The following is a 12,702-nucleotide window of genomic DNA, read 5'->3' as shown; positions in this document are numbered from 1 at the left end:
TCCCTCCACAACCTGTGCATCATAGGTTCAGTGATTATGACGTCTTTTATGTGCCTTAGCTGCTGCTGCCAACCATCAAAAGCTGAAGTATGTACCACCAAAATATACAATGGCAACACCTGCTGCCTTGTTTTGGAATTGTGTCATTTCCTCCTTTAGTGTTTATCTGACTCCTGGTACTCACTATGTAATACTGAAGAATTATCTCTAGAAGGTCTGCAACCTACTGAAGGCAGCTGATTACAATGTTTTTAAGATGTTAGATGTGGACAAAACTGTTAGCTTTGCCAGCAAGCCTACACTCTGACCCGTAAAACTTTGTGATGAGCAGCCAGAAAATGTAGCCCACTACTATTTTCAGTTTGAGTAAAAATCATTAGTATATTTTTAATAATGTATTTTGCCATTATAATTCAGTTACTTAAAACAGCACAAATACAATGAAACAATATGCAAAGTATAAAATGCTATAAAAATAATCAACTGCAAATTGTTTTCATGGTGGACTGATGACATGATGGTACTGGTTCACAACAACAGTGTTTCCAAAATAATATCCAAAACTGCAGACATTGATCAAAATCAAGGCCCTTCCCACAGAAAGGAATGAAAACAAAAAATGCTGACAAGCTTCTCCCAAGGTTGGAACTTATTTTTCATTCATCTTGGCAATGTTCTAAAGTTAGATAATTTTGGTTGGAGTAGGTAATTTTTTGGAACTAATTCTTTCTTTCTTTGGCTTGGCTTCGCGGACGAAGATTTATGGAGGGGTATGTCCACATCTGCTGCAGGCTCGTTGGTGACTGACAAGTCTGATGCGGGACAGGCAGGCATGGTTGCAGTGGTTGCAAGGGAAAATTGGTGGGTTGGGGTTGGGTGTTGGGTTTTTCCTCCTTTGCCTTTTGTCAGTGAGGTGGGCTCTGCGGTCTTCTTCAAAGGAGGTTGCTGCCCGCCGAACTGTGAGGCACCAAGATGCACGATTGGAGGCGATATCAGCCCACCGGCGGTGGTCAATGTGGCAAGCACCAAGAGATTTCTTTAAGCAGTCCTTGTACCTCTTCTTTGGTGCACCTCTGTCTCGATGGCCAGTGGAGAGCTCGCCATATAACACGATCTTGGGAAGGTGATGGTCCTCCATTCTGGAGATATGACCCACCCAGCGCAGTTGGGTCTTCAGCAGCATGGATTCGATGCTTGCGGACTCTGCCAGCTCGAGTACTTCAATGTTGGTGATGAAGTCATTCCAATGAATGTTGAGGATGGAGCGGAGACAGCGCTGATGGAAGCGTTCTAGGAGCCGTAGGTGATGCCAGTAGAGGACCCATGATTCGGAGCCGAACAGGAGCGTGGGTATGACAACGGCTCTGTACATGCTGATCTTTGTGTGTTTCTTCGGGTGGTTGTTTTTTCCAGACTCTTTTGTGTAGTCTTCCAAAGGCGCTATTTGCCTTGGCGAGTCTGTTGTCTAGCTCTTTGTCAATCCTTGCATCAGATGAAATGGTGCAGCCGAGGTAGGTAAACTGGTTGACCGTTTTGAGTTCAGTGTGCCCGATGGAAATGTGGGGGGGGGTGGTGGGCTGGTGGTCATGGTGGGGAGCTGGCTGATGGAGGACCTCAGTTTTCTTCAGGCTGACTTCCAGGCCAAACATTTTGGCAGTTTCCGCAAAACAGGACGTCATGCACTGGAGAGCTGGCTCTGAATGGGCAACTAAAGTGGCATCGTCTGCAAAGAGTATTTCACGGTCAAGTTGCTCTTGTCTTGGAGTGAGCTTGCAGGTGCCTCAGATTGAAGAGACTGCGATCCGTGTGGTACCGGGTGTAAACAGCGTCTTCATTGTTGAGGTCTTTATTGGCTTGTTTCAGCATCATGCTGAAGAAGATAGTAAAGAGTGTTGGTGCGAGGACGCCGTTGTCAATGGAGAAGGGTTCGGAGAGCTCATTGCTGTATCTGACGCGACCTTGTTGGTTTCCGTGCAGTTGGATAACCACGTTGAGGAACTTGGGGGGGGGGGGGGCATCCGAGGCGCTCTAGTATTTGCCAAAGCCCTTTTCTGCTCATGGTGTCGAAGGCTTTGGTGAGGTCAACAAAGGTGATGTAGTGTCCTTTGTTCTCTGCACTTTTCTTGGAGCTGTCTGAGGGCAAAGACCATGTCAGTAGTTTCTCTATTTGCGTGAAAGCCACACTGTGATTCTGGGAGGACATTTTCGGCGACACTAGGTATTAGTCTATTAAAGAGATTCCTAGCGAAGATTTTGCCTGCAATGGAGAGCAGCGTGATTCCCCTGTAGTTTGAGCAGACTGATTTCTCACCTTTGTTTTTGTACAGGGTGATGATGATGGTTCACAGCTTTCCTTAGTCCCAGCAGAGCATGAAAAACACATGCAGTTTGGTATGCAGAGCTTTGCCACCAGCCTTCCAGACCTCTGGGGGGATTCCATCCATACCTCCTGCTTTGCCACTTTTCAGTTGTTCAATTGCCTTATATGTCTCTTTCCGGGTGAGGACCTCATCCAGCTCTAGCCTCAAGTGTTTTGAGGGAGCTGGAGCAGGGCAGATTCTTGGACTGAGCGGTTGGCACTGAAAAGAGATTGGAAGTGTTCTGACCATCGATTGAGGATGGAGATCTTGTCGCTGAGGAGGACTTCGCCGTCTGAGCTGCGCAGAGGGCTTTGGACTTGGGGTGAGGGGCCGAACACAGCCTTTAGAACCTCGTAAAAACCCCTGAAGTCGCCAATGTTGGCGCTAAGCTGGGTTCATTTGGCGAGGCTAGTCCACCACTCATTTTGGATCTCCCGGAGTTTGTGCTGAAGGTGGCTGCATGTGAGACAGAAGGCTCATTTTTTCTCTGGCCAGGAAGGCTTTGCAAGGTGAGCCTGGTGGGCAGATCGCTTCTTTGCCAGCAGCTCCTGGATTTCCTGGTTGTTTTCGTCAAACCAGTCCTTGTTTTTCCTGGAGGAGAAGCCCAGTACCTCTTCAGTGGATTGCAGTATGGCCATTTTCAGCTGATCCCAGAGGGTTTCAGGAGACATGTCCATGAGGCAGTTTGCATCCTCGAGCTTTGCTTGGAGGTTTGCATGGAAGTTTCCTCTCACTACGTCTGATTGCAACGTCTTTCTGGGGGCTCCACTGTTCTTGAACTTTGGCTTGAAGTGAAGGTTGAGCTTGCAGCGAACAAACCAGTGGTCAGTGTGGCATTTCGCGCTGGGCATGACCCTGATGTGGAGCACATCTCGTTTGTCTCTTTCTCGCACAAGAACGTAGTCCAGGAGGTGCCAGTGTTTGGATCGGGGATGCATCCAGGTAGTCTTCAGGCTGTCTCTCTGCTGGAAAAGGCGCCCATTGTCATTGCACTTGCCGACACCATGCTTGCCAAGGATTCCTGGCCTGGTTTCTGAGTCTTTGCCGACGCGAGCGTTGAAGTCCCCAAGGATGACAACCTTGTCGGCTGTAGGGGTGCGTTGAATGAGGTTGCGCAGATCAGTGTAGAACTTGTCCTTTTCTGCTGGTTCCGCCTAAAGGGTTGGAGCATAGACACTGATGAGAGTGGTGCGTCGCTTGTTTTGAAGGGGGAGTTGCATGGACATGATCCGGTCAGAGTGGCCTGTCGGGAGGTTTTCGAGTTTGGAGGCAACGGAGTTCTTGACCATGAAGCCTACACCAGATAGGCGTCGTTCAGCCTGAGGCTTGCCAGACCAGTTGTGTGTGAAGCCCACGCCGTGTTCTTGGAGGCTGCCTACATCTGCAAGGCGGACTTCGCTGAGAACGGCTATGTCAACGTCAAGTCTGAGGAGTTCATGTGCGATGAGGGCAGACCGAAGTTCAGGTCGGTGGCTGTCAGCCTTGTCTAGCATGGTTCTGATTTTCCAACATGCTAGCTTGAGTTTGTATGCATCTTTTGAGGGGGATGACGTGGACCTGTCCTCGGGCCTGCGCAAAGGAGCTTTTAGGTGGAGTGCAGTGTGCACAGTACTGGCCCCACCCTTTACATCCATGGTTCGTGTGCCGTGGCCAAGCAAGCTGGGATGTGGCAGCAAGATCCTTGGGTCGTAGGTTTTATATTGGAATGACCTTCTCCTATGCAGGTTGCCTAACCGGGCTGAAGAGGCCTGCCTCCTCTTTTAGGTCAAACTATTTTTGGAGATCTACGACCGCTGTCCAGTTATGGAGTGGTGCGCCCTGGAATCGGCCTGCGTGCGTTTACTCCTGCTGCGGCCGAGTAAAGGGGATGCAGCATTGATGGAGGATCAGAAAGTTCTAGTAGAAATTTTTTTTAAGGAGAGAGCTCTGCAATGGAGTTCACGGTTGTTAGTGTTTAGACTATTGGTTTTTGAGGTGTGTATTAAACTTTGAAATACACTAAACAGTTCTCATTGACCGCTCCCGGCCCGTGGCTCGGCTGCCAACAGTCGGGCTGTGCGGGCTGCTGGGGTTTGCCTGGCAATGGTGGCCTGTGTTCGGGCAGCAGTGCGGGCAGGCCCAGTCTCGGCTGGCTGTCTCTCCCCGCGATGCGGCAGTTACCTCAGGCAGACTCAGGCAGGACCTCGGGCCCCCCCGGGCAGCAGCAACAGGACCTCGGGCCCCCTGGGCAGCAGCGGGTTCTCTGGCCTCCAGCGGCCGCAGCAACAGGACCTTGGGCCCCCCGGGCGGCAGCAGGACCTCAGGCCTACTGGGGTCAAATTCCCACAGGACCCAATGTTATTTTTTATTGAGTAATATTAAGATTACAAGTCCCAAATTTTAAAAAAATTAAATATTTATCAAATTTGTATTAATTGCTTTAGCAGTTTCTAGGAAATATATAGCAATATCATGCAAGTCAAAAATAGATTTCGATATGGAAGGATGGCATGCAGAACTTCATAGTTGTATAGTTAGAGAAAATTATTTATAATCTGCGAGTTATCATGTTTTTTTTGAAAAATACGGAGCCCGTATTTATAAAATTTTGGTTTGCATGTATGATTGACTCTGAAAACCTCGATTTGTGGTTTAGACTTTATTGTATAAATGTTTTATTTTCTTGGCATTCTCCAGTTTTCCTTTTTTTATTCCCCTTTGTGGTTGGGGGATATGGGGGATACCACATGTATCACTTCTTTTGAAACAAATTAGAATTGAATGTAATGACATTATTATTGTGGTTTAAAAAAAAATTATAAAGTATTCCCAAAAAAAGACAAGTTTCTCCTAGTCCTGGGAATCGGGTAAGGGAAAAATACAGAGGGCTTCAGGAATTAGTTTTATCTTTGAGACCAGAAACTGGGGGGTGGTGGGGAATTTATGGAGGATGGGAAATTTAAGGGAAAAAAGCATGGTGCATGAAACAAAATTATAGTCGTCCATACTGAAAAATACAGGTCATATTTGGTTTTTGGAAACCATTGCAAATGAACATGATGGGAAATGAGTATCCCAACAAAGTTATTGTACAAGCAATAAGCAAGTTTCATCAATATGTTAGTAATTTGCCAGAACCCTCAGAGGTTTTGATAAACAAGTTAAATTTTGACCTGGTTGGCCTGAATTTTCAGTGCTGTCAAGATTTGCTAGAAATGTAAGTTTTGTTTTTGATTGAATGGAAGTTTTGATACTAGTTTATTAGTAAGCTTCAATGGTTCAACTGAATATTAAACTGAAGTCCATCATTTGGGAGGATAGGGGAAAAAAACACAATTCTTTTTTTGGAAACGTGTACAAATAGACAAAGAGCTGTGTAACTATATTGAAACCTCAACTGTGTGAGAATGACTGTGTAGCTTCTATTGCACCATTTACTGATACAGAGGAGAGAACCATGTGGCAGAAAGAACTGAAATAGTACTACTGATTCAAGAAGGAGCTGCATTATTTCTAAATTCTGAAACCGATAAATCTTCTCCAAGGATAAAAGTACAAAAATTTAACAGTACTCATTTTCATTTCGAAAACTTGTTTTGGAATTGAACAGCATCTTCTCATTCACCATTGACACCATTACCGTAAATATGCATGTATAATGCGAAAAATTTTGTACCAAAATTTGAGCTCAAAGTAGGCGTTCACATTATACACAGTTATTATTTTAACAATTAGTAAGATTACTAGCATCTGCCTGCATTGACTGATTTACCACATGGTTTTGTTTACAATGGTGGTACATGGTCACATGAAACCAAGATTTAGTTACAAAGACACAGTTTATCTACATATGTAGTTATCTACAATTAACTACATAAGTAGAAACTCGTAAGAAATCAATGAAGTACATGATAAAGAGGTAATTACATTAATGTTACTTATATGAACGGACGTTAAACTAGAAAATAAGTTATTCTAGATACGCATATTTTGCTGTTGTTCTAATTTCTATCCATGATATATTCTCCTGGAAGGAAGAGAAAATGCAGTGCTTATGATGCATCATTTAAGCTGTACGTGATCAAGTATGCAGAAAAAAACAATTAACGACTGCAGCCTCCAGAGAATTTGGCGTTGCTGAGAGTAACGCCAGGCTTTGGAGGAAGCAGAAATCGGAGATATCCAGATCTGGAGAAGGCACTAGGACACCTGTTTCCATATCCAGCTTCAAGCTCGGAAACTACAGAAAGATCGCAAATATGGAGTGAGTGGCACATTCAAGGTGTCAAATGGTTGGTGCCAGAGGTTTATGAAGAGGCATAACAGAGAACCTAGATATCACAGAAGCTTCCCAGTGAGTTAGATGACAAGATAATTAGGTTTCACGAATTTGTGATTAAATTAAGGAAGGAGCATGACTTTGATATGAATAATATCAGCAATATGGATGAAATTCCCTTGTGTTTTGATATGCCTGGTAACAGAACTATCGACGGTTTATGTAAGGACGACAGGTCATGAAAGGACCCATTTCACCGTAGTTTTGTGCTGCTTAGCTGATGGGTCCAAGTGACAGCCAATGGTTATCTTTAAGTGTAAGACCATTGCAAAAGGAGAAAGGTTCCAACCAGGTAATCTTGTACACTGCCATCCCAAAGGTGGATGGATGAAGAGGGTGTTTAAACTGTGGTTGGAGAAGGTGTGGAATAGAAGACCTGGATCTCTTTGAAAGAAACCGTCAATAGTGTGGGACCAGTTTCAAGCCCATCTGACAGAACCAGTAAAGAAGCAGCTCAAGTGATCAAGACACACCAAGCTGTTGTTCCTGGTGGCTTGACAAGTGTGTTGCAACCCCTTGATATCATGCTTAATAAGCCATTTAAGGACCATGTTAGAAAAGACTGGATTTTCTGGATGGCCTCAGACCAAGTGGAGAAAACAGCAGGGGGAAATCTCAAGAAACCAGGCCTAGCCACTGTTGTTGCTAGGTGAAGCAGGCCTGGGATTCACTTCCAAGTAATATGGTCTCTCTGAGTTTTTTTAAAGACTAGGAATCAGCAACAAAATGGATGGGACTGAAGATGATGTTTTAGGGGACGATGCAAGTTCCACCACGACTTCAGACTATGAACATGAATCTGAAGGTGAAATAACAGACACATCAGGCTGGGACACAGATGAAAAGATCAACAGAGAAGAACAGGAAGCACCTTTTGGAGCATCTGATTTTGAAGGATTTTAAAATAATGTTTTTCTTTTTATGTACGTATATATATTTTGAACAATAAATTATGTTTACTATGATATTTTTGTAATTTCATTCAGCACCACTTTTCTTCCACAATGCAGTGCGGTAATGGTGGCCACCATTCGAAACAACCTGTCAAAGAGGCACTTCCATGATGATTATGGGCCAATAAAAAGGGGGGCTGTATTATACACGGGGGTATAATTTTTCTCACTCTTCCCCCTCAAAAATCGGGGGGGGGGGTCTTATTATACTCCAAACGCATTATACATGCATAGTTACGGTAAGTGTTTGCTTTTTATAAGCTGTTCTGATTCTTTTATTATTTGCACATGGCTGTTGTATCCATCTGTAGAAAACGCACATGCATTTTGGATTCTATCTTGAGGTCTTGCATTATCTGAAAAGTGAAGGAAAGAAAAGTTCAGCTGTAAAACAAAAAAATTTAGAGATGTATTTAATAGCAAAGATATCCATTACTTAAAAATAATTGATGTAGTTGACATAAATTGGTTTTTATTGAATTATAAAAGTTCTAGAAACAGCATGCACTGTACTAATAAATAGAAAGCAGAACATCTTAAATATTCTCAATAAAAAAAACAAATATCTGTCAAACACTAGTTCCGAAATGACCACACTTGCTCTTTGTTGCACTCCAATCAAAAATAATACATGATTTAATATGTAAACCATTGAATGAGAAACTTGTGGGCAGATGTCAACCTCGCAGTGTTAGGAACTGATTAGTTGGTAAAAAAAAATCTCCAAGATATAGCTTCAACATTCAATCTTGAGCATTGAGCTCTGAATTTTTTGCTCAAGTTCAGCACTGCTTGTCAGGGGACCCAGCTGTCTGGTGAGACATTAAAATCTCATATGCATATAAAACACAAATTTCAGCCTAAGATTGCAGAAAAGTTCTGATATAATGAAATGTAAATCAAGGTGGGAGTGAAAATAATATTAATGTCATAATGACTCTTAAAAATGCAAAATATGGCACATCCCCACTTTAGTTGCTGTGCTTTTTTTTCTATTTACAAGCATTAGATTGGAATCTCTGCGTTCTCATTCGCTGCTATTGGTCAGTGTAGTGGAAGTGGTAGCCTGTAGAATACAATGGAGATGAGAAAATGAGTGAGGGGAAGAGGAGAATTGGGGGTGAGTAGATTAAATAAAGCAGTGTTGGTCACTCCTGCCAGAGTAATTGTTAGAGACACATGCCCGGAACAAGTGCATAGATTTTGTGATTGTTGGAAGTCAATGTGGGTATTAATGAAAATAGAATCAGTGTCCCAGCAGGAATAAGACCTGGTTCCTGGTTTTCTGCATGATATCCTCATTTTAGTGTAAACAAACATAAAAATTCTAGACAATGGCCTTTTGATTGTAACAGGATGTGCCTGGGCTGATTTCTTGATTGGTGGGACTTTGGCTGGAAAAAGTTGAGTAATTGTAAGGCCATAGAACATTACAGCACAGAAACAGATTTGTGCCAAATTATTTTTCTACTTCGTCCCATGACCTGAAATCAGAGCTGGTGTCAAAAGAAATCTAATCGAGGGGCATTGAGGTAACCATGGCAGGGGGCACTGAATTTTTGGCAGTGTCGGACCTGGGGTGGTGGGGGGGGGGGGGGGGGGTTGGTGGCAGCAACATCACACGGGAGGAAGTGACGGCAGCAGTGTCAGACCGGGTGGGACAGGGCACAATAACTCATTTTGGGGGGCAGCCCCCTCCCCCATGACGCCGACCCTGCCTGCAACAGAACCATAATTAAAGGAAGGAAAGGCAATAGTTTATCAGGAACTTCGGCAGAAGTGAAATGTTCGCTCCTGTTCAATGTATTTAATTAAAGGTCTTGTTGAAGTAATCAAAAGACCATTTTTGCAAATAATAATGAATTGTTGGTATGGATTCACCTTTGATGTGACCAATTTTAATTTTAATTTTGTTGGTAGTTTTCACAACAAAAACTTCTCCAATGATGGAACAAAATATCAAGGTAAATGAAATGCTTTAAATGTAAACAAAAATTGTGAAGTGGTACTGGATCAGGTCAAGTTTATTGTCATTTGATTGTACAAGTACAGGCCGATAAAACAGTATTCTCAGGTCCTTAGTGCAAAACATGCAGACCAGACAGAACACAGACAAACAATACAGATGCAGGATAAGTATTTTATCTATACAATAAATGTTATGTACAAATGGTTTGTGTGAGCAGTTTCTTTGGTCCTTCAGCATCCTCATTGTCTGTGGAAAGAAGCTGGTTCTCAGCCTGGTGGTACTGGTTCTTATACTCCTGTATCTCTTTGCAGCTGAAAGATGGTGTGTGTGGGATAGAAGGGGTCCTCAATGATTTTGCATGCCCTCTTCAGACAATGATCCCGGTAGATCTCATTTCTGTCACACCATTTCATGAGATTTTCCACTTCTTTGCAGCGTGGCTCATCTGAGTCATCATGAGACCATCTGCTCTTGTGTCATCTGCAAACTTGATGATACTGTTAGAGCTGAATCTGGCGATGCAGTCGCGGGTCAGTGAACAGGAGCAGGCTGAGAACACAGCCTTGAGGTGTGGCAGTGCTCAGACACTGGAAGTCCAGGATCCAATTACAATGAATCTCCATGAGGACAGCTTCTGGGAAATGATCATATTAAATGCCAAGCTGAAGTAAATGAACAGCAACATGAGGTACGAGGCGTTGTTCTCTAGGTGGGCCAGGATGGAGTTAAGCAACGAGGCTATAGTATTGTCTGTGGAATGGTGTCTTCTATAGGCAAATTGAAATGGGTCCAGCATCTCTGGCAGGTTTGCTTTGATGCATTCCATCACCAGACACACAAAATATTTCATAGAGGTCAGTCCCATTGTGTGATAGTCATTGAGGCCTCTTATAGTTGCTCTCTTGGGTACCAGGATGATGGTGGCTGTCTTGAACCCGCGGGAACGATGGACTGCTTCAGTGAGGTGTTGACGATGTCCGTGAAGACCTCCGTCAATTGGTCTGCACACATTCAAGTTAAATTTGAAAAGACTGATCACAAGTAAATTATATATTAAACAATTTAGTAATTTTGAGTTGATGTATGTTATAAACCTGTGTCTGATACGAGCTCTCACGGTTTGCTTGGGAGAGGTATCACAACACAAGCCACCATTGCCAGTGGGTAATTAAGGAGACAGAAGAAAATCAAAGACCCAATATAATAACCTAGGCACGAGACTAGGCTAGACATGCACTGAGTGGCACAAAATCACCACCTTCTCCACTGCCATCAAATTCCTCAACAATCAATGAACCAAAGACACTGCCTTACTTTGACTTTTCAAGCACTACGTTTATTTATTGTTGTAAGATGGTTTATACGAATTTTAGCGCTGTGATGCTGCCACAAAACCACAAATTTTGTGAATTGTTCATGACAATAAATTGTGATTCTGAGATAGCCGGCATTCGAATTGACAAGTGGGAGCATTCCATTCATGTCCGCTCATCGGGAGAAGTCAGGTCAAGGATAGGTTAGACAGCAATTAGAGGCACCTGGGACTCCACTGTGAATTCTGTAGAACATGCTCTGGTCCCCATTTGATAGGTAAACCTTAATAATTGTGGGAATCTCTGCTGTTTTTATCTATGACTTTTCCCCCACTACTGCTAAACGGCAATGAATCGACATTGAATGGTGTTATTCAAAAGCTGCAATATCAACTGTGTGTGTGTTTTGTGCTGAAAGCCAGCAACACCAGTCACAAGATATGTCAGCATTACTTTACAGCATGTGATATTACTGCATAGTTTTGTCAATGTTACAGTTTCTTATTACTTCCTTTAGAGAGAAATACAGACCTGAAGGAAGTCATGAAAAGTTATTGCCTCATAGAGTTGATCAGCTTCCTGGAGAATAAATGAACAAAAGTTAGCATAAAATATGTTACAAATGAATATAAAAGTGAATGTTTTATTGGTCAATTTACACCAGAGTATAATTAACTTTTTTTAAAATTTATGCCTGTAATAATCTAAATTATTTGATGTTCCTGCATTTAGAGAATGAAAGAATTTTTTTAAAAAAATTCTTTCTCAACGAGAATGCTGTTTATATACAAGGATCTGGGTTTTTGATGAAGTGGGAAAGGCGATTATTTCCAAGTCAGCTTCACTACCTGTCCTTGTTGCTGGAAAGTTGGACTTGCTGCCCAGGAAGCATTGGCAAGTTGTTTTTTTTTTTTGCTGGTGGTGAAAAGGATTGGAGCTTAGGTTCAATGGCTAGGCTGATGTAAATTGTATATTTACAAGAAAAATACAAGTAGGGAGGGTTTCGTACTTTTTTTTTTAGGAAGGAATATATGGGTTGGGACAACATCAAGGGCCGAAGGGCCAAAAATAAAAAAATTTTTAAAAAAGGGCCGAAGGGCCTGTACTCTGCTATGTCCTATATCATTTGTTGAGTACACATATACTTTATTACACTCCAAGTAAAGACATTCCCACTCTAATTGCTCTTTATCCATGAAATTGATTTCCTTTGATGTTACCTATAATTTGGAGATTTTAATCAGTCTCCTTTTAATATGATTGACAGATTTCTCAACAGCCTCTCCTCCATTTCCTGTGCTTTTGTTTTCATTCCTTCTCCTGCCAGCCAGAGCAAGGATAGGGATTCTATTTGTCTACTCCCTCCACCTGATCATCCTCTACATTCAGTGGATTGTTATCGACTATTTCCATCACTTTTAATGAGATTGAGTAGAATCAAATTCAGTACCTTCCATAATGCTTGGGACAAAGACAGTTTTTCCTTTATTTGTCCCTGTGCTCCAGTGATTAAAATGCACATTCCAGATTTTATTCAAGGTTATTCGTATACATTTTGGTTTGACAGTACTTTGTATACATAGTCCCCTCATTTCTGGGCTCCATAATGTTTGGGACATTTGGCTTCACAGGTGTTGGTGAGGACTCAGGTATGTTGGATTGCTTCATTGGTGCGGGTATAAGAGAGCTGGGCTTGCTTCTAAGCTTTTGATGACCTATGGAATCTGTAGTTGCCATTTTCAAACACGAGGACCAGAGTTGTACCAATGAAAGTCAAAGAAGCCATTGT

At 42.6% G+C, this 12,702-nt stretch overlaps 1 protein-coding gene across 1 annotated transcript in view; it reads right to left on the bottom strand.

Annotated features, from left to right (window-relative positions):
- Positions 1–5,829: 5,829 nt before the first annotated feature.
- Positions 5,830–12,702, bottom strand: part of LOC138761289 (calcineurin B homologous protein 3-like) — a 28,725-nt gene continuing 21,852 nt past the window's right edge. Inside the window, exons 7-8 of the mRNA XM_069933181.1 lie at positions 11,445–11,492; positions 5,830–7,987 (exon numbers count right to left, since the gene is read on the bottom strand). Coding sequence (XP_069789282.1) covers positions 7,910–7,987; positions 11,445–11,492 — 126 coding nt within the window. The 3' untranslated portion in view covers positions 5,830–7,909. The remainder of the gene's footprint in view (positions 7,988–11,444; positions 11,493–12,702) is intronic.

This window comes from Narcine bancroftii, chromosome 4 (genome assembly GCF_036971445.1).
Source record: "Narcine bancroftii isolate sNarBan1 chromosome 4, sNarBan1.hap1, whole genome shotgun sequence".
Taxonomy (NCBI): domain Eukaryota; kingdom Metazoa; phylum Chordata; class Chondrichthyes; order Torpediniformes; family Narcinidae; genus Narcine; species Narcine bancroftii.
The sequence above is the reverse complement of the archived record's forward strand: the minus strand, read 5'-3'. Positions and strand labels throughout refer to the sequence as shown.